General features: G+C 37.2%; 1 protein-coding gene across 2 annotated transcripts in view; it reads left to right on the top strand.

The window, feature by feature from the left end:
• The window catches only part of trappc9 (trafficking protein particle complex subunit 9), a 278,660-nt gene that overhangs the window by 149,105 nt on the left and 106,268 nt on the right, over nucleotides 1-23,287 (top strand). For both annotated transcript variants that reach the window (XM_073812647.1, XM_073812646.1), the window contains one exon: nucleotides 5,503-5,613. In XM_073812647.1, the coding sequence (XP_073668748.1) occupies nucleotides 5,503-5,613 (111 nt within the window). The remainder of the gene's footprint in view (nucleotides 1-5,502; nucleotides 5,614-23,287) is intronic.

Below are 23,287 nucleotides of genomic sequence, written 5' to 3'. Positions count from 1 at the left end.
CTTGAGCTCTGAGCCGGTTGGTTGTTGTGATACTTGTCCCGTCTCCTTCACGGTGATTGGACGGCCGTGTGAGAACTGACATTGACGAGCGGAGCTTTTCACTTAAAGTTGAATCTCTTTCAATGGTCAGAGCCGAGCACGGAAAAAACGCAGAGCGTGGAAAAAACGCTAGCTGCTGGCTTATTTGAAAAATGCAGAGCTTCCATTGGAAACAATTGAAAACATGCACCGGCCGCGGGCGTAAAAGCTTTGGTGTGCACGCCCCCTAAATCACCTGCAGAAATTTCCACTCCCATCTGCACTTTTTGTCACAATTTGCCCTGTTTAGTAAATCTGACTCTCCACTTTCATAAAACAAATTCGATGTGATTATGTAATATGTCAGGTCAAGCTCTTTGGTCTTGGCCATGTTAGTAGTTGGATTCTTACTGATTTTATGGGGTGGACAGGTGTCTTTATGCAGCTAAAGACCTCAAACAGGTGCATCTAATTTAGGATAATAAATGGAGTGGAGGTGGACATTTTAAAGGCAGACTAACAGGTCTTTAAGGGTCAGGATTTTTGCTGATAGACAGGTGTTCAAATACTTATTTGCAGCTGTATCATACAAATAAATAGTTAAAAAATCATATATAGTGATTTCTGGATTTTTTTCAGATTATGTCTTTCACAGTGGACATGCACCTACGATGACAATTTCAGACCCCTCCATGATTTCTAAGTGGGAGAACTTGCAAAATAGCACGGTGTTCAAATACTTGTTTTCCTCACTGTAAATCTTTGAAAATCAAATTATGAATTAGAATTTTTATGTTATTATAACCTAAAGATGCTATGTGAAAGTTTGTAACAGAAAATAGTGGTTTTCATCTTGTCACTTTCTTGGTATAGAAATTTTTTTTTACTCAAATTAGTCACAAACTCTCAAACTCTTTATATAGTAAATGAAATCCATACAGTATGCTTTTTGTACACAGGCTTCATTAAACGAGTTACAGAGAGGCACGTAAAGGCTCCCGTATAACTGCTTATTCAACTCAATACTGTACCTCTGAGAAGATGAAATGGGTTCCCGGGATGAGAATCTTCTAGCGAATTCTGAACAGTAGATCCAGACAAATGGCCCATCGTGTGTTCTGAATAATTTAGACAGTGCTGAAGTCTGTTTCAGACCACAGATCTGATGAATACTTATTGAACTGCCTCGATTTTTACGTTTTAAAAGCCTTTTAGAACAAGAGGACAAAGATTGCCCACCAATCACTAAAACAAACGCATATAACTCTCCCAGCTAATATCTCTCTCTCTCTGAATAACACAATTCAATTCAATTTTATTTATATAGCGCTTATATATTCAATTGTTTACATGAATAAGAAACAAAGAAAACACAGAGAAGCAAAGAACTACATACAGGGTTCACACAGGCCCTTGAATGCTTGAAAGTTTGTGAATTTGGGGAAAAAATTCAAGGCCCTTGGAAGTTTTTTTTATAAATATGCATACATAGATACAGGTCATTGAAAGTGCTTGAATCTATTTTATGCAAGAAGTTTTTTGGAAAAATATCCATATTATTCCCTGTGTAGTGTAGGATGATATCATAAAAATTCTAGACTTTTTAAGCACACGTGCTAAACTTTTTGCTTTAAATGCTTATATCTTCTGTATGCAAATGTTGATTCATACCAAAATGCTTTTTTGCATAGTTGTGTTTGACAAATGAATACGTCTTGGGTTACGTATGTAACTGTTGTTCACTGAGAAGGGAACGAGACGCTGCGTCTCCCTTGCCATACTTCCTGCGTCCCTGTAATGCCGCCTTAGGCAATATTTACTTCCTGGCATCACCCTGTCTTTGTCGTAAGGCTCACCATTGGTTAAATTTGATATACACATTCAGACGCACTTACCCTTGGAGGCGTCCCCAAAGTGTCACCGCAGTGACGCAGCGCGAGTTCCCTCGAAAGGGAACTGTAACAATGTATCTTAAAAGGTAACACGATGTAACCTTGCTCTCACTTGAAATGTGTCCCCACATTTAGTCCTTGAATTTGAAGGTATTGGACCTGGAAAGTCCTTGAAAGGTCCTTGAATTTGAAGTTAACTAAGGTGTGGGAATCCTGTACATAAGCATGGCAGTTTTTAAATGTAATTTAGGATGGATTGCATGAAGTTATTCAAATTTATTTCCTCATTTAAATAATGTAATAAGTAGTACTCCATTACAAACTAAATTATGAACATAGTCTAGGATGAAGTGCATGGAGGTATTCAAAATTATTTCCTGATAAAATGATGTGTTGGGTGATAATAACACACACAAGTGCACACATGTGGTTGAAATATGGAGTGTGTGTTTGATGACATGAGTTTAAGAGGAGGTTGTAAAAAGCAACAGTGTAGTATCTAAACACGCACATTGAGCACGAGACCATTAAGATGCAAATGCAACAACACAAGATTTTACGATCGTTTTTACACACAAGCCATTAACTGAAAAACAAGCGGCCTTAAAAAAGCTTTTAACTCATCTGAAGTGTGAACAGACGAAGTGAGAAAACAGAAAGAGGAAAACGTTCAAACAGCAGACTATTACAACCCTTTTTTAACATTTCAGTCTGTAAGGTGCTTTAAGGGGCAAGTTGACCCAAAAATGTCATTTAGTCGCTTTAATCCTATATGGCTATTTTTACACCAGGAGAATGTACAGCTGTGGCAATGAAAGTGTAATGAGTAATGACTTTTTTATTAAAATGGTTTTGAATTCGGACAATATTGCTTGATAGCCACATAAACAAATGGGACATTCTGATCTGACACACATGAATTTACTTTAAATAACTATTGTGTTTCACAGATGAAAGTGAGTCATACAGGATTTAGCACACACAAGTCAAAATGATATTTGTGTGCAGCAACACATATAATTCCCTGGATTGTCGCTTTAAATGCATAATGTTTTGCCAGTTGCAGCGAGTGAGTGATATTGTCTGGTAACTCTGAGGATGCGGCCGTGAGTTCGGAGAGATTGATGGACAGAGAAAGAGAAAATGAGAGACGCTCATTGTTGAGTAAGCAGCGGTTGGCACTCTGCCTCACTTTCTCTCTGCTATTTAAAAATTGGCAACGTCTCATGAGATGATGCATTCCCCCTCAGTTTACTGTGAGAAAAAAAGAGAGAGACAGAAAGAGTAGCATTGACTGTTTTGGAGATGGGCTCTTAAAAACGTCTTAAATTTATAAAAATGCAACATACTACATCAGCCAGCACACTTTTTAAGATGACATCATGATCATGAGGTCATTAATATTTAATATGACAGCTCATATTTATATATCAACACCTGTTCAGTGTAACTTGGTCCAGTGTGAACTACTGTACTGTTTTTTGGTATACGGTACTGAGTCTTAAAAGTGCATTAAGAGCGGATGAGATACAGGGTGAAAGATGGTCGTGTACAGTTAAATTATGACTTGATTATTCTCTGTTTACATGAAGATTCAGGTACAACAAAGCTTTTGGTACATGAAAGAGACACTAACCTTTGATGTTTAGACAGAAGATGACAAATGCATCTGTGCCCATCTGTGTCTGTTTGTGAGCTTGCATAAATCTGTGTGCACATTTTATGCATTTTATTAATAAAATTAGTCATAATAAATATTTTATATAAAAGTGTGTGTGTGTGTGTGTGTGTGTGTGTGTGTGCACATATTACACATTACCATTCAAAAGTTTACAGTCACTTACTTATTCTTTTTTTTTCATATTTAAGTATATTCATCAAAAGTATCACCCAATGTGAATTATTTTATAAAAAAATCTAAATTGAATAATTTTTCATGCTTTGTAAGTAGTGTTGAAGGAGTTCACATCTGTTCTGGGCTCTTATTGGCTGCTTGTCTTTTTTATTCAGCCAAAGTCATCCATTCAATATATATAAAATATTTGTACTGTAGTTGGAAAAAGTGGTAACACTTTACAATAAGGTTGTATTAGTGAACATTAATAAAGGCATTACGTAACTAACAATGATAGTTTTAGATTTAATGATAGATTTAATTTTAAAAATGTATTTGTAAATGCTAAGATGAACTAAATGCTCCAGAAGTACACTGCAAATAAATAAATAAATAAATAAATTAATATATATATATATATATATATATATATATATATATATATATATATATATATATATATATATATATATATATATATATATATATATATATATATATATATATATATATATATATATATATATATATTTATAGTATTTTTGTCTTTCCAGTACAAATATCAAAAAATTCTTAAATCAATATGTATTTTCTTGACCTAAGAAAATTAGTCTTTTTTTTAAACAAAAAATATACAATTTAAGTGAATTAAAACCAGCCAAAAAATCTAAGCAAATGAATTTTTCTTGAATTAGGGGGTGGTTTCCCAAACAGCGTTTTCATTATTTCAGAACTAGGCCTTGGTTATACACTGAAAAAAATGATTCATTGAATTTAATAAAAATTTTTAAGGTAAGTGGTTGCAATCAATTTATTTACGCTACATTTAAACAAAAAAGCTTAGTAAAGTAAAATAAAATATAAAACTTTTGTTTAAATGTTGCTTAAATAAATTGATTGCAACCAATTACCTTAAAAAAAAAATGATTAAATTCAATGAATCTTTTTTTTCAGTGTATTAGTACATCTTACAAAAACAAAACCGTGTGCATCTTGAAACAAAACAATGGCACTGCACTGCAAAAATGACTTTCTTACTTAGTATTTTTTTCTTGTTTTCAGCAGAAATATCTAAAAATTCTTAAATTAGGATGCTTTTTGTTGATGAGAAAAATGACCTAAGAAAATAAGTTTAAATATTATAATAAATTTGTGCTTAAAACAAGCAAAAAATCTGCCAATGGGGTAAAAAATTTTTGCTTGAATAAAGTGTTTAAGAAAAAAAGTGTTTTTCTCACCCCATTGACAGATATTTTTGCTTGTTTTAGCACAAATTCACTTTAATTTTATGTTGTTTATTTTTTTAGGTCATCAAGAAAATGATTCTTAATTTAAGAATTTTTAGATATTTGTACTGAAAACCAGAAAAAAAACACTAAGTTAGAAAGTCATGTTTTTTTTGCAGTGTACTGTTCATTAATAGTTCATGTTAGTTAATGCCTTGACTAATTATTAAGAAATACAACCTTATGGTAAAGTGTTACTCATTATGTTGGCACAATTTTGGTTTTCTCCCCATCACTAATTTTAAACATTGAGACATACACCTTGAGATCAAAAGGTAATGAAACCATTTCAGTCAAGTGACCCCAAGCCTTTTATTTGTATTGTTGTGTTTATCTCACCCCACATAACTTTATAACATTAAACATATTGTGATGTTTGACAGCTTCACATAGAGGTTGTTGTATTGTGTCTGGTTATTCGTGACCTGCTGTGATTTCTGTGTTTTATTAACACTCACATGTTTGACTGCAGCACTCGCCAGTGTCACCTGCTGCTGGATGTGTTCAACTCAACCGAACATGAGCTCACGCTGTCTGCCAAAAACAACCAGGACCTTGTGCTACACGCCAGCGAGTGTCAGAGGTATACACACACACACACACACACACACACACACACACACACGCACACACACGACATTTCACTGTAGGTTGTATATGCATTTAACTGCAAAAATCTTGAATCAGAGATTCTAACTACTGTAGATTATATTTTTATTCACTAGATTATAATTTTAGTTTTAGTCTTTTTAGTTTAATTTGTACTTTATTGGTGGGTCAGTGACAAAAACAGTTTGGCAAGATGAGAAATTCAAAAATCTTTTTAAAAACTTGTTTTAAAAAGCATGCATCATTTTATTAAAGCACATAGTGTATTTATGTTTATTTTTTGCTTTAAAAAATTACATTTGCACCATTTTTATGAAAGTTAAGACTAAATGGACCTGAAAATGTCAAATGGTGTAACAGCCATTTGCGCCAAAGAATGAGAAATATTAAATATTATGGTAACACTTACAATAAGGTTCATTAGTTAACATTAGTTAACTACATTAGTTAACATGAACTTATAATGAACTGCACTTAAACAGCATTTATTAATCTTTGTTAATGTTAATTTCAACAATTACTAATACTTTATTCAAATCTTGTTAACGTTAGTTAATGCACTCTGAACTAACATAAACAAACAATTAACAGCTTTATTATAACACTTTACAATAAGGTTCATTAGTTAACATTAGTTAATGTATTAACTAACATGAACAAACCATGAGCAATACATTTGTTACAGTCTTTTTCTAATCTTTGTTAATGTTAGTTAATAAGATAAATTATTAATAATTATTAATAATATAAGATAATTATTAATTATTATTAAGTTAGTGTAACAAAGATTAATATATACTGTAACAAATGTATTTCTCATGGTTTGTTCATGTTAGTTAATACATTAACTAATGTTAACTAATGAACCTTATTGTAAAGTGTTACCAATATTTTATCCACCTTGATGGCATGTAAGCATAATCATAAAAAATTATAATTTAAAAATTTAATTTTATTAGTTATTTCTAAATGTAATTTAATGTGTTTTTGTAATATTTGTCCTGACATATGCTGAAAACAGCTCTGTTTTCTAAATTATCTTTGACAAATGATGTTAAAATGCATGTAAAAAAAAATCATATTACACTAAACTAGATGATTATATTTTATTCCACATTTTTTATAAATATATTTATATTTCCATTAAAAAAATACTACAGTAGTTACACCAATTGACACAGACAGTTTACACCACGTTGACATTTTTGCAATTATCCCCCAAATATTCTTTCAAAATGAAATAAAACCAGAAATTGACACTCTCAAAAACTGAGAATGTATGCAAGTAATCTGCAAATTTATTTTAAAATTTTAACCCTTTTACGTTTAATTAAACCAAACGGACACAAAATAATTTACGTCATGTCATTGACCCTGGTGCTTACCAATTTTATATTATAATACATCCAATTCTTTTGACAGAATGTAGGATAAGCATGTTAGGGATGTTAGTATTAATGTGAATAAGATTCTCATAGTTAAAGGTAGGGTAGGCAGTTTCAGAGAGACTAGCCATAGCAAGCTAGCTTTAAAAGCATAAGATCACCACCCCTGCATATGATGGGAGATTGTCTACGCAAGCAGGGTGCATGGAGGTATGCAACTACATAGTTTGACAGCCAAGTTGGATGTCCTTTAATTGAAATCGGACCGCATGCAATGATTGGATGAACATTTTATGGACCTACACCTTCCACAGAAGATATATAGTTATATAGTTATACTTTACTTAATGACTGGCTACCTTGCCTTGAAAGCAAATGTTTTTTCCACTACTTGATTTTATAATGATTTTAAATTCACAAACACGGGCCTTGTGATGTTTTGCTCCTCCTCTCTCTCCTCTTTCTGCGTTAAATCCCTTGGGTATGATGTAACGCTGTCTGTCTGTCTGATTGAAGTCTATAGGCTGTCAGACCTCATTCCCTGACCCTTCATTTCATGAAAGCTACTCTCACGATGCGCAGCTACAGCAGGTCACTGTTTTTTACTTTCAGACGCACTTTGCGTCTCCACATACGTAGTAGCGGCTTTTTGATATTTCACTCTGAATTTGGCTTCGGGCTTTGTTTTGAAGACGCTCAAAGAGATGAAAACATAAAGGGGCACGACACGCTTCCGTTCTTAAGGATGAAGGGCAAAATGCAAATGTGACGATATTGAGTTTCCCTTCTGGCAAATCCAGACATGTTTAAGACAGATCTTTAATGCAAATCGCATGGCATCTGTCACTGACATTAGTCATGGTGTGATGTGTGTTAAGTGAGTCACAGGTTCAAGTCAGGACCCTGCAGACGGCGTTTTTTTTGTACCCTCTTCATCGATCACCTGATTAATGACTCAATCAGAAAACGTGCAGGTTGGGATGATACCTGAATCACAGGGAATTGACTAACAGATTACAGAGTTCCAAAAGCCAGTGGACTCATTGATTCAGGAGGGTACGTGTAGGTACCGATCGATGCGTACGTGTGGCGTTCTGGATATTGATCCTGCGGAGGGCTAAATCGGGTCTCCCCCCTTTAATGACCGGTCAGGCGTGTGCTTTTGCGTTGTCGTGCGTCTCATCTTGTATGCGGACCGTCTTTTCTTCCGCCTCATCTGTTATACTTTACGGTGATGCTTTCAGGGAATTTTTTTAAAAAAGCGATTGAAGAAACTGCGCTGCCTTCGCTGCATACCAATTATTCCTGTCAATCATATCGCGGGCCGCTGCCGTGACAATGAGGCATCCAGCGGCGCTAGGGCTCACCTGCACTAATCGATTTCTCCAAGCTTTAGATCTGTCTAACTCTCTTATTCTTTTTGAAGAGACGATGGTTTTTCTTTAAGGGTGAGGTGCTGTCGAGTGACTCACTGTGTGATTGTATGCGAGATACATTTTCATATTTCTTTTGGGGATGTAGGTTTTACCGCTCAAGCAGTTTTGTTCGGAAGCTGATTTTTTTTTATTTCTGTTCTACAAGCGGCCTTAAATGGATTTCCAAAACACTGCCCTTATTTTTTTTTGGGCCAAACAGAAACAAGGCCTCTACTTTTTTTTATCCGTCTTTTCACTCAGAAAGGTCCATGTTGTTCTGTGTTACCTGATCAAGATTTTTTGGTATCACTTTACTTTAATAAGGCTGACATGACACCTTCATAATCATGATTTTATGCACGTTTATGACAACTGTCATTAAGTGTCATTTGTTCAATTATGTCATTTTTAATGCAAAGATGACATTGTTTGAGATGTCTTCAGTATGACAACTTGACATAAACCATTAAGTGTAAATACTCTGAATAAAAAAACAAACAAAGCATTTAATTAATTTAATGAATCAATTTAATGTAATTAACTGTTTTTGTCGTGGTATGGACCCTATGCTGCATGGCTTAACCCATTATTGTACTGTTTTCATTTAATGTTAGGTGAATCAGTCTCCAAATGCAATAAAATATAATTGTATTAATTTTTATTATTAAATGATTGATTTTATTTCTTAAACACATGGAGGAAACTTAAAAAAACATTTTGAACTGAATAATATTCAAGTATTAATACTTACTGACAATTTAAAGACAAATTGTATTTCTACCACTGTAGTTGAGGTCAAGAAAAATATTCATGATGTTTTTATAAAACTATATGACAGAGTATTAACACTTAATAAAACTTAAATGACAATTTAAACTTGTATCACTGGTAAAAAGTGGTGAGTTATGTTGTCTTGGTAATGTCAGGTTGTCGTGGCAAATTATGATGTATTGGTTAATGTCAAGTTGTCATAACGAAGGCATCTCAAACAATGCCATTTTTGCATTAAAAATTACATAATTGATAAAAATGTGCATAAAATCTCCTTCATGTTTATGTCACGTTTGTTATGACAACTTGACCTAAACCAGTACATCATAACTTGTCATAAATCTGTCATAAACATGACATAGCAGAATAATTATCAAACTTAAGAAACTACCTAACTTTATTGGTTAATATTACAATAAACTGTCATTTAATATTATGTCAAATCATTTTAAATACATTTACAAAAAAAGCAACAGACAAGTCTAAATATTATACTTAGCTTTATGTAATATATAAAAACTGACAATTAACAGAACTTGTTCTTCCTCACACAGAGGGTTCTGAAATTTTCTGACTTAGAAGAAAAAAAACTAACAAAACATTTAATTCATTTAATGTAATTACTTGTTTTCCACTGATCAGACCCAACGCTGCATGTCTTAACCCATTATTGTACGTTTATATTTAATTTTAGGTGAATTGGTCTTCAAATGCAATAAAATATAACTTTATTAGTTTTAAATACTATTATTATTATTATTATTATTATTATTGAATGATTGATTTTGTTTCTTAAAGGTACAATAAGTAGGATTTTCCCCCATCTAGTGGTGAAATTGTATTTTGCGTTCAAACGAATAGTGCTCTCTAGCGCCTCGCTTTTCCAAATGTGTGTTGCAACTACGATAGCCGTTATGTAATCAATTATCTCCTTTTCCGTTTTAGGTGGTTCACGTGTTCTGAACAAAAACGCGTTGGTAGGCTAGTGCTTTTTGTCCCTCTCTGCTATTATAGTTTATCAATACAGCGGCACGACATGGAAGCCTCCTTGGACTTACCCGTTCAATGTAACTAATAAGAAGAAATTTTAAGCTTACAAAGAAAAGTCAGATCATTGGCAGAGGTCATTTGACACCAGTGAGGACATATTTATGAATAAAGACATTGATTTTGATGAATAAATCACTTAAAATCCTACTTACTGCCCCTTTAAACACATGGAGGAAACTTAAAAAAACATTTTGAACTGAAGAATATTCCTGATGTTGTTATAAAACTATTTGACCGAGTATTAACACTTGACATTTTAATGACAAATTATATTTCTACCACTGTAGTTGAGGTCAAGAAAAATATTCACAATGCTGTTATAAAACTATATGACAGAGTATTAACACTTAATGACATTTTAATGACAAATTAAATTTGGATCACTGGTAAAAAGTAGTCAGTTATCTTGTCTTGGTAATGTCAAGTTGTCATAAAAAAGGCATCTCAAACAATTTCATCTTTGCATAAAAATGAACAAATGACACTTAATGACAGTGCATAAAATCTCCTTCATGTCCATGGCACGTGTCATGTCATGATTACGAAGCTGTCATTTCAGTCTTATGAACACCCCTTTAAGCATAGTGTTACCAGCTTTGTTTCTGTAACAAGACTTAAGACTTCAACATTACATCTTTAAGCAAAGCTGGCCTTCATTGTACTGCTAAGAAGAGTCATGTGATCATGTTATTTGTCTATGTGTCCACCTCAGTTGACGTCATTTGCCAGTGTTTTATTTTGTAATGACGCACAATAAGTCTGCATAGTGTCTTAAAAATAAGCTTGAGATTTTAGTTCTGGAATAGTTGCTTTGATCGTTGCATAATGTGCTGATTTAATCTTTAAACTTTGGATCGTACGGGTCAAAATACTTTCATATTGAGCGGGGCTGGTTGCTATCAAGTCTGTCTCTCTGTTCAGTCAGCTAAGTCTAACTAGACGTTTAATTAGACTAATTTCGCTCAAGGTTAGTAAAGAGTGAGCTATGAGGTGACACTTTACTGAGATAGGCCTTGAGGCACAAAAAAAAAACGAGACAGCGGTATAACTAATATGCCTATTATAGCCAATTATATTTTAGGATGTTTTCCACCCGAAAGTCTATGAATGAATCAATTACTTTGAGAAATAAATATGACTTTTTCAAACCAAATTTACCCCACAGCTATTACTTTGTTTAGTCATTCATTGCTAATCTGTAATAATTTGCATGATTTTATTTTATGTCAGTTCAATAACACTTAAGAAATTGGCTATAAACTATATTCAGACTTTGAAAAATGTATTTGTTAAGGACGCTCTTAAAAATAAAAGTGCTTAAAAGGTTCTTCGGTGATGCCACAGAAAATAACAATGTTTGGCTGCTCAAAAAATAATTTATATAAATCAACAAATCTTTATTTACTACAGAAAACCTTTTATTGAAACAGAAATGTTTTTTGGATGTTAAAGGGGACACATCATGAACATCTGACTTTTTCCATGTTTAAGTGCTATGATTGGGTCCCAGTGCTTCTATCAATCTAGAAAACGTGACAAAGATCAACCCAGTAACTTGGTTAATTTTCTGCAAGCATGTGAAAAAAATGTCATTGAAATTTGGCTCCCCTAGTGATGTCAGAAGGGGATAAAACCGCCCCTTAATCTGCACTATCCAACCACGGTACTGCCATTTAGTGCAGCGATCAGCTCATTTGCATTTTAAAGAACGCACCCAAAATGGCACATTTTGGACACCAAAGATTTATTTGACATCGTAAAAAAGTTTTGTGAAATGTCCCCTTTAAAGCTTCTTAAAGCCAAAAACGGATTACAAACCATGACATATAATTATAATAATTTAGTAGTTTTTATTTTTCTTGTCATTTTATTAATGAAGTGTAAGTTTAATTTAAATATCTAAATAATTTATGCTATATCACATCAAAACCATTGTCATTGCTCGTCATTGATTGGACTAAACAGTTTTTTGTGTCATTCACCACAAAACCAAAGCGACTTTGCACGACCCACCTTATGCCATTATGTGATCCACAAGCGGGTCCATGTTCCAGAGTTTGAAACCCTTTAAACACCTTTATTTTTAAGAGATTGGTTAATCTGATTATTAATCAAAATAAATTATTATTTTATATATTAATTAGTTATAATCCAAAGTCTAACATTAAATAAGAAGCTAATTAAAATTGTATATTATAAAAGCCTGAGGTACAAATAATTATAAACATTGGATTGAATTTATGTTTACCGGTATGTGTGTGTGAGAGAGATCAAGAATAAAAGAAAGGTACAATAAATTAAATTTACATTGTTTTCTATATTTGCTCTCTTTTCTCTTATGAAGTGTGTGACATTTTTGTTATGTTGTGTGTGTGTGTGTGTGTACGTGTGTGTGTGTCATACTTCACTCAACTTCTTCTTTACCCACATAATTGAAACAAAAGCCTGTTGCTGTAGCAACAGCGTCTAAGTGCTTTTTGCATAATGAAGGGCCACTTTTCTCTTTTAACTCTTTCTGTATGTGTGTGCGCGTGTGTGTGTGTGTGTGTGCGTGTGCGTGTGTGTGTGCGTGTGTGTGTGTGGTGTTTTTTCTGTTTTGCCATTCCGGTGTCAGGATACAGTACAGCCTCATCTGTGTCTTTGATCGCCCACCCTGACGTCTCTTCACCGATCCCCTGAACCTCTCTTATTCCTCTGTCAAATCATGATGCTAGGGTTTGGTGTGTGGTTGCTAGGGTGTTCTGGATGGTTGCTAGGATGTTTATAAAGCTTAATAGACACTTGCCTAATTCAACCCAAAGCACATTTAGAAAAGTTAAGTGATGCAGGATGTTGCGTGATGAGGTTTAATATGTGGGATCTTACATACATGTCCGATTCTCTGTCCATTCCTCAAAACTAATGGTCCTCTTTAGGGTCGTAGTAGGAAATTTTAGTGTCTCCAATTCACCTAATCTACTTGTTTTTGGACTATTGGCAAACCAGGCTACGCTGATACAGAGAGAACATGCAAAGCAATGAACTCAAACTTGCTGTGAAGTAACCGTGACTGTGCCACCCCTCCACATACAAACACAATTTAAACAGACAGAAGACTTTAATAACCTGTCTGTGGTGCTCTGTCGTCTGAGGGAATTAGATTGCATAAAATTATAATTTCGATTTCATCTGTTGTAGTAAAATGACAGTGGGAATAGATTTCAGTTTTTATGCATTAGCTGCTGGTGCTGATGCTGGGGTGGGGTGATGCAGCGTTGCCGTGGCGCAGTGATGCTGCTGTGTGTGTGCGCGCCGGTAACCGCGGGTAACAAGGAGATAGTCTATAAATAGCTCAGTGTTTCTCCTCTGCTGGAGTCACGGGAGTGAACACACACGTGAGCTAAATATAACTCTCCTCTGCTCTCTCCTTCTCTCTTTCTCTCCATCTTTCTCTCTCTCTCTCTCCAGTGGCATGTTGAAACAGCAGCATTAAGTCTTTATAAATGCTTTATGTGTGGATGTACTAAGCTGATTTGAGTTTCTGCTTGGCGGTGTTGAATGAAAAGAGAATTATTGATAGACTTTAGTGGAAATCTCGAATGAGTTTGGTGATATAGTGATGTGTGTATTTCCAGTGACAATCAAAATCAATACACTTCATTTACAAATTTAACAACAAATTGCAGGTTAGGTGTTGTGACTAGTTGCGGTTTATGTTTTTGTTCTTTTATTTACTTAAAACTCAAATAGTCTGCAGTAACTGAATGAGCTGTGCTGAAACAGAAAAGGTCCTTCTTACTGTACCTCTGCATTGATTCTCAACTGAAGATGTCTTTCAGATTTGTCCTCACAGAGAATGGAGAATGCACAAGTTATACAAGACAAAACTCTTTGATTTTAGGTTGTGTGGGGGTTTGCACAGCATAGTGTTGAATGTCAAAATGTAGTTTTTGGCTTTAATCTCGGTCTGTTTTGAAAGTCTGTTTTACTTTTCCAGCTTCTGTGCTCTCTCTCTCTGGATCTCTGTGTTGTGCTCATGTGAAGATTGATGCAGTCAAGGGTGATGGATACTTTTGTGTAAATCTTGCATTTTTTTTTTTCTTTGAATGTTTCGCATCAATTAGAAATTCAGATTTTGATAAAATCAGTGGAGGTTTGGGCAGAAGTTTCTCAATGATGTTTCTGTTCATTGGTTTTTTCAGTGTTGGCTGTCACATCTCAGATGTGTCGTTGATTACTCTGGACATTTCTGTAGAAATAGATTTTCTCTCCTCTCTCTCTTCTTCTCTCATCTCTCATCTGATAGATGCCCAGGTGCTGAGAGACTTTCTTTCCTTGTGTTTGTGTGTTTATGTCTCTCTCTCTCTCTCTCTCTCTCTCTCTCTCTCTCTCTCTCTCTCTCTCTCTCTCTCTCTGTGTCTGTTTGTCTGTTTCTTTCTTTTTGTCTTTGTGTCTGTCTGTCTGTCTCTTTTTTGTCTGTGTTTGTCTTTCTATTTTTCTGTCTGTCTTTGTGTCTCTTTCTCTTTGTGTGTGTGTATTTGTCTGTCTCTCTCTTTCTTATTGTCTGTCTTTCTGTCTCTTTCTCTCTCTCTGTGTGTGTGTGTGTGTGTGTGTGTGTATTTGTCTGTCTCTCTTTCTTATTGTCTGTCTTTCTGTCTCTTTCTCTCTCTCTCTCTCTCTCTCTCTCTCTCTCTCTCTGTGTGTGTGTGTGTGTATGTCTATCTTTGTGCGTGTCTGTCTGTCTCTTTCTTTTTGTCTGTGTGTGTCTGTCTCTTTCTTTTTGGTGTTTTTTGTGTCTGTCTGTCTTTGTTGTGTATATGTGTGTCTGTTTATATGTCTGTCTTTATGAGCATGTGTTTTTGTGTGTGTTGTCTGTGTGTGTGTGCGTGCGTGCGTGCGTGCGTGTGCGTGTTTGTGTGTTTGTGTGTCTTTCTGTCTGTCTCTTTCTCATTGTCTGTCTGTCTTTCTGTGTGTGTCTGTGTTTTTGTGTCTGTCTGTCTGTCTGTCTCTTTCTCGTTGTCTGTCTCTTTCTGTGTGTGTCTGTCTGTCTGTCTGTCTGTCTCTTTCTCATTGTCTGTTTGTCTGTCTCTGTCTGTGTGTGTGTATGTGTCTGTCTGTCTCTTTCTCATTGTCTGTCTGTCTTTTTCTGTGTGTGTGTTTGTGTATCTGTCTGTTTGTCCGTCTCTTTCTCATTGTCTGTCTGTATTTCTCTTTCTGTGTGTGTTTGTGTATCTGTCCGTCTCATTCTCATTGTCTGTTTGTCTCTTTCTACGTGTGTGTTTCTGTGTTTTTCTGTCTGTCTGTCTGTCTGTCTGTCTGTCTGTCTGTCTGTCTGTCTCTTTCTCATTGTGTGTGTGTGTCTGTCTGTCTGTCTGTCTCTTTCTCATTGTGTGTGTGTGTCTGTCTGTCTGTCTGTTTGTTTCTTTTTGTCTGTGTGTCTATCTTTCTGTGTGTGTCTGTGTTTGTCTGTCTGTCTGTCTGTCGGTCTGTCTGTCGGTCTGTCTGTCTGTCTCTTTCTCGTTGTCTGTCTGTCTCTTTCTGTGTGTGTCTGTCTGTCTGTCGCTTTCTCATTGTCTGTCTGTCTGTCTCTGTCTGTGTGTGTGTGTATTTGTCTGTCTGTCTGTCTGTTTATATGTCTGTCTTTATGAGCATGTTTTTTTGTGTGTGCTGTCTGTATGTGTGTGTGTGTGTGTGTGTGTGTGTGTTTGTGTGTTTGTGTGTCTGTCTTTCTATCTGTCTCTTTCTCATAGTCTGTCTGTCTGTCTTTCTGTGTGTGTCTGTGTTTTTGTGTCTGTCTGTCTGTCTCTTTCTTGTCTGTCTGTCTCTTTCTGTGTGTGTGTGTGTGTGTCTGTCTGTCTGTCTGTCTGTCTCTTTCTCATTGTGTATGTGTGTGTGTGTGTGTGTGTGTGTGTGTGTGTGTGTGTGTGTGTGTGTGTGTTTGTGTGTCTTTCTGTCTGTCTCTTTCTCATTGTCTGTCTGTCTGTCTTTCAGTGTGTGTCTGTGTTTTTGTGTCTGTCTGTCTGTCTGTCTCTTTCTTGTTGTCTGTCTCTTTCTGTGTGTGTCTGTCTGTCTGTCTCTTTCTCATTGTCTGTTTGTCTTTTTCTGTGTGTGTGTTTGTGTATCTGTCTGTTTGTCCGTCTCTTTCTCATTGTCTGTCTGTATTTCTCTTTCTGTGTGTGTTTGTGTATCTGTCTGTCTGTATCTTTCTCATTGTCTGTTTGTCTTTTTCTGTGTGTGTGTTTGTGTATCTGTCTGTTTGTCCGTCTCTTTCTCATTGTCTGTCTGTATTTCTCTGTCTGTATTTCTCTTTCTGTGTGTGTTTGTGTATCTGTCTGTCTGTCTGTATCTTTCACATTGAGTGTGTAGGTTGCACACCGTTTCAAGGAAACATGTCGTTCAACCCGGAAACCGTAGCAAAACGTTGCGCACCGGTGTGAGATTGAACGTGCCCCTGATACGTTTTGGTTATATAAAAATATAATAAGTTATATTTTTATATAATATAACTTATTAGTTTTACATAGGAATACTTTACCGTGACGATTATTGAGCAGTACTACCACGTGAAACTATTTATCACTAATAAACACCCAGTGTTGTTAGCATATAGCCCGCTAGCATCCACACGGTGGAGGCTGAAGCTAGCATTTTCCGATCTAATGGCGGATTCATCTGATATATGCTTTTCTGACCTATCCTCACCTGAGCGGGAAGCTGTGGAGGAGTTGTTTCCCGGTTTTAGCAGATCCAAGGCGAGGTACAGCGCCCACTTCACCCTGCCTTCCGACGTCCACAAGCGAGCAACAAACATGCATTCCACGCGATGCAGCTTCACGGACCGTGAACGACATGAAAGCGATCGGGAAGCTGTGGAGGAACCGCTGCCCGGCCTTCGCAGATTCGGCAAGCCAAACATCACCCTGGCCCCAGACGTTCGCAGGCGACCGAGGGATGTCACAACCGAACACCCCACGCGATGCAGCTCCGGGGACCGCGTTCGGGTAAACGAAGACGCCATCGCCCAGCATGAAAGCGGTAAGACTCCGCTTGTTATTGTAACATGTACTACTTGCCACATGTATAGTTTAGCTTCTGCTGTTAGCATAGAGGGGTTTACATGCACTAAGTGTATTGAAGTATTAAGGTTAACTGAGAAGGTTGCTGAACTAGAATCGCGCATCCGAACGCTAGTTGAGGATAGCAAAACCGCTAATGTTACGGTCGCAAATAATCTATCGAGCGAAAAGACTAATGGCTCGGTTCCGACATCAGATGCTAATATAAATATTACAAATACTGTATCGAGCGCGCATAGTGTTTATCAAAATACACATGGCTCGGTTCCGTCATCAGAGTCAAGTCGGCGGTCAAACTGGGTGACTGTTAGGCGGCATAGTCATATAAGGCGTCCTTCTAAGACCCATAACGTAACGACAATTTCTAACAGATTCGATCCCCTAAGGAGTATACCAGCTGAAACACCTTTTAAAAGTGCCCTGGTCATTGGAGATTCTATACTCAGGAACACTAACATTGAGGCTCCAAACACCATAGTCGACTGTATACCGGGAGCCAGAACGTCTGACATTAGATCCAAACTTAAAGTGCTGGCTAATGCTAAGCGGAAGTTTTCTAAGATTGTTATTCACGCCGGCACGAATGACACTAGGCTCCGCCAGTCGGAAATCACCAAAGATAATATTAAGGAGATGTGTGAAATTGCAAAAACAATGTCAGACAATGTAATATGCTCTGGTCCCCTCCCCGCCTACCGGGGAGATGAAACACATAGTAGATTAGTGTCTCTCAATGGATGGATGTCAAAGTGGTGCCCTCAGCATAACGTAGGGTTTATAGACAATTGGAAGCATTTCTGGGGAAGACCATTTCTCCTAACCCGAGATGGCCTTCATCCGTCATCGGAAGGAAGTGCTATACTCACTAAAAATCTGATCAATAGTCTTAATTCTGATATAGTATGACTATCCAGGGCCCAGGTCAGGAAACAGACGGATCGGCTTAACCGTCCATCTGTTAGCTGCCGTGATATGTCAAGACCACTTATATCCCAGCACTTCGAGTCAATCTTACCGAAATATCAGCACATTTCAACTGTATCTGTTCCCCGAACAAATAAATACAGGGCACCGCTTGTTACATCTGGTACAAATCTGATTCAAATAAAATTAGAAAACAATACATTAACAGATGAATCTCGAATCTTAAAATTCGGCCTTCTTAACATTAGATCGCTTACCAATAAAGAACCTATTGTCAATGAAATAATTACAGACCAAAACGTAGATGTACTCTGTTTAACAGAAACCTGGCTTAAAGCAGACGACTACATTAGTTTAAATGAATCCACCCCACACGACTATTATTATAAACACGAACCTCGATTAAAGGGGAGAGGGGGTGGTGTAGCTACAATATACAACACAATGTTTAAAGTAAACCAAAAATCTGAGCTAAAATTTAAATCATTTGAACTAATGTTATTAAATATGGAAATAACTGATCGTAACAACAAACAGCTTTCTTTTGTCTTAGCTACAATCTATAGACCACCGGGCCACCATGCAGATTTCCTTAATGAAATAGCAGATTTCCTATCTGAGCTTGTAGTCACTGTAGATAAAGCTCTTATTGTTGGTGATTTTAATGTCCATGTGGACAACCCAAAAGACGCATTAGGACGTGCGTTTATAGATGTTCTAAATTCTCTCAATATTAGACAAAACGTGACAGGGCCAACGCATACTCGTAATCACACATTAGACTTAATTCTGTCACTCGGACTCAATATTAATGACGTCGAAATATCACCTCAGAGTGATGCAGTTTCTGACCATTACCTTGTGTCATACACTGTACTTCTAAATAGGATCACTCAATCCACAACATGCTACCGACTAGCCAGAACAATAATTTCCACCACTAAAGATAGCTTTATTAGCACTCTTCCAGATCTGTCCCAAATGAAACATGTAGCAGATAACTGTGACGATCTAGATATTGAAATAGAAAACCTAAACAATGTCTGTTCTAACACATTGGATGCCGTTGCTCCCATTCGAAAAAAGAGATTCAAAGAAAAACCACCAGCTCCATGGTATGACCATCACACAGCAGCCCTTAAAAAGGCAGCTAGAAAAATGGAAAGAAATTATAGAAGCACAAAGTTAGAAGTATGGCGCGCAGCATGGAAACAGAGTGTTAAACACTACAGACAGGCTATTAAAACCGCCAGATCTACATATCTTAGCAAGCTTATAAATGAGAATCATAATAACCCTCGTTTCCTCTTTAGCACAGTTGCGAAACTGACTAGAAACAAAGAACAAACAGAAACCAATAGTAAACTTCAACACAATAGTAACGACTTCATGAACTTCTTTTCTAACAAAATTTCGGCTATTAGGGAAAACATCGTAGCTACCCAGGCAGCCACCACTCTACCCATTAGTTCACTTAACACTAGACTACCATACGAACATCTTGATTCATTTAAACCTACTACAATAGATGAGCTCTCTAAACTAGTCACATCATCCAAATCATCGTCCTGTATATTAGACCCCGTTCCCACAAAACTACTTAAAGAAGTATTCCCTGTAGTGTCAACCCCGGTTCTAAATATCTTTAACTCATCGCTAGAAATAGGATACGTTCCAACAGCTTTCAAACTAGCAGTTATTAAACCGCTGATTAAAAAACCACAGCTTGACCAAGGAGAACTTAATAACTTTAGACCAATCTCAAATCTCCCTTTTCTTTCGAAAATATTAGAAAAGGTAGTGGCAAGCCAGTTACGCACATTCTTGACAAATAATAGTACATATGAAAAGTTCCAATCAGGATTCAGGCCCCACCATAGCACAGAGACAGCGTTGCTTAGAGTTACAAATGACCTCCTATTAACATCCGATCGTGGTGAAATCTCAATTCTTATATTACTAGACCTTAGTGCAGCATTTGACACAATAGACCACAGAATCCTACTCAATAGACTAGAAAACTATGTTGGTATCAGTGGTCAGGCGCTAGCCTGGTTTAGGTCATATCTAACCAATCGCTATCACTTTGTTTATGTAAATGAGGAAGAGTCATATCACTCCCTGGTTAAATACGGTGTACCGCAGGGATCAGTTTTAGGTCCTATCCTGTTCTCGTTATACATGTTACCCCTAGGAGACATTATCAGGAAACACAACATAAGTTTTCACTGCTATGCGGATGATACCCAGCTTTACATCTCCTCGCATCCCAGCGAAACACACACGTTTTCTAAGCTAAAAGACTGCATTAGCGATGTTAGTGACTGGATGGCACATAACTTTCTTAAGCTCAACTCCAATAAGACAGAGGTACTTATTATTGAACCAAATCGCTACAAACATAATATGTCAGATTACAAATTGCACATAGATGGCTGTACTGTGGTGCCATCTTCCACGGTTAGGAACTTAGGTGTGATGTTCGACAGCAACTTATCCTTTGATAGTCATATCGCCAACGTCTGCCGCACAGCATTCTTCCATCTTAGAAATATCTCAAAAATACGCCATATACTGTCTACATCTGACGCAGAGAAGCTTATTCATGCTTTTATGACCTCTAGAATAGACTATTGTAACTCGCTACTCGGGGGATGCCATTCAAATCAGGTCAACAAGCTTCAGCTAGTTCAAAACGCTTCTGCAAGGGTACTTACTCGATCTAAGAAGTATGACCACATAAGCCCAATTCTGGCATCTTTACACTGGCTACCAGTTAAATATCGCATACAATTTAAAATATCATTAATCACCTACAAAGCTTTAAATGGCTTAGCACCCTCATATCTTAGAGAATTACTATCAGAATACAATCCATCACGCACACTACGGTCGCAAAATTCTGGCCTATTGATTATCCCTAGACTATCAAAAGTGTCTAAAAGTGGAAGATCCTTTTCCTACTTAGCCCCTAAGCTCTGGAATGATTTACCAACCGATGTCCGAGAATCAGACACAGTCGATCATTTTAAATCTAGACTTAAAACTTTTCTCTTCAACAAAGCATTCGCATAATTTGTCTAGTAAAGGTTCTTAACTCGCAATAGTTATTTTCACGGAACAAAGCACTCACGGTCATAACACAGACCAACCAAATAAATAAATAAAAACCTTTTCTACATGAACACTTAAAATGAATTGCATTAAATAGTTTGCCACCGTTTGCCACTGAACCTGCATTAACGACGACAGTGGGGCTTTCGGCCTAAGTCAAACGGTTTGGCACGTATGGTCGGGTTGCGATTTTGGTGCTTTCGTGTGTCTTGTGAATAGAATGCCATACAGACCCGTTTGCCACTGAACCTGCATTAACGACGACAGTGGGGCCTCCAGCCTTAGTCAAACGGGTTGGCACGTATGGTCGGGTTGCAATTTTGGCGCTATCGTAAGTCTTATGAATAGTATGCCATACAGACCCGTTTGCCACTGAACCTGCATTAACGACGACAGTGGGGCCTCCAGCCTTAGTCAAACGGGTTGGTATGTATGGTCGGGTTGCGTTTTTCGCGCTTTCGTGTGTCTTGTGAATAGTATGCCATACAGACCCGTTTGCCACTGAACCTGCATTAACGACGACAGTGGGGCCTCCAGCCTTAGTCAAACGGGTTGGCACGTATGGTCGGGTTGCTATTCTGGCGCTATCGTAAGTCTTATGAATAGTATGCCATACAGACCCGTTTGCCACTGAACCTGCATTAACGACGACAGTGGGGCTTCCGGCCTTAGTCAAACGGGTTAACACGTATGGTCGGGTTGCGATGTTTTTGGCGTCTTCTCCTGGTCCTGTAAATGGTATACAATATAGACCCGTTTGCCACTGAACCTGCATTAACGACGACAGTGGGGCTTTAGGCCTTAGTCAAACGGGTCGTCAGGTTTCACTTTCTCTTAAAGATCGGAAGGTGACCCTTATTTACCATATATACCCTCACATTGGGCCCCCAATTTGCTAAATCCTCAACTGTGGATAACATAATTATGCCGCAATATTTAGTCTGTCTGGAACTAAGCTGAGTTAAACCACATCACTGTGTGACACTTCAATACATATGAACGGCTGCTACGCTAATACGATTTTGTTTTTCTCTCCCTGTCTCGTCCTCGACCCGAGGACGAGACAAACAGACCCAGTCCCGGTAGATGTGAAAGTCGGCACACCTCTGATCTACTGGCCGTCCTTCAACGTTATGCCCAGCTGATACCTGACCAACGATCACCGGCAGAACCGCTTCATCTCCGCTAAATCTCCATTTCCGTTCTCCCAAGGGTTTTTCCCTCCTAGGACTTATTTTTCCTCGGATAAAAGCCCGGGGTTTTTTTTTCTCCTAGGGGGTTTTTCACCCCGGGGAGGCAGCCTTTTTGGGCTTTACCTAGCTTCCTCTTCTATACGTTGCTTTAGTAATACGTGCAATTATAATATTGAGTCATAGCCGCAGCAAATTTAACTGCTCATGCTATCATGTATTCTGTTGTGCTATCTGTCGTTTTCTGTGCTTTTCACTGCTTCTATTTATGTAAAGCTGCTTTGAAACAATTGACTTTTGTGAAAAGCGCTATATAAATAAAATTGAATTGAATTGAATTGAATTGTCTGTTTGTCTCTTTCTACGTGTGTGTTTCTGTGTTTTTCTGTCTGTCTGTCTGTCTGTCTGTCTGTCTCTTTCTCATTGTGTGTGTCTGTCTGTCTGTCTGTCTGTCTGTCTGTCTGTTTCTTTTTGTCTGTGTGTCTATCTTTCTGTGTGTGTCTGTGTTTGTCTGTCTGTCTGTCTGTCTGTCGGTCTGTCTGTCTCTTTCTCGTTGTCTGTCTGTCTCTTTCTGTGTGTGTCTGTCTGTCTGTCGCTTTCTCATTGTCTGTCTGTCTGTCTCTGTCTGTGTGTATTTGTCTGTCTGTCTGTCTGTCTGTCTCTGTCTGTCTGTCTGTCTGTCTGTCTGTTTGTCTGTCTGTTTATATGTCTGTCTTTATGAGCATGTGTTTTTGTGTGTGCTGT

The sequence above is a fragment of the Paramisgurnus dabryanus genome, chromosome 19, assembly GCF_030506205.2.
Source record: "Paramisgurnus dabryanus chromosome 19, PD_genome_1.1, whole genome shotgun sequence".
In the NCBI taxonomy this organism is placed as follows: Eukaryota; Metazoa; Chordata; class Actinopteri; order Cypriniformes; family Cobitidae; genus Paramisgurnus; species Paramisgurnus dabryanus.
This window is presented reverse-complemented; position numbering and strand designations above follow the sequence as displayed.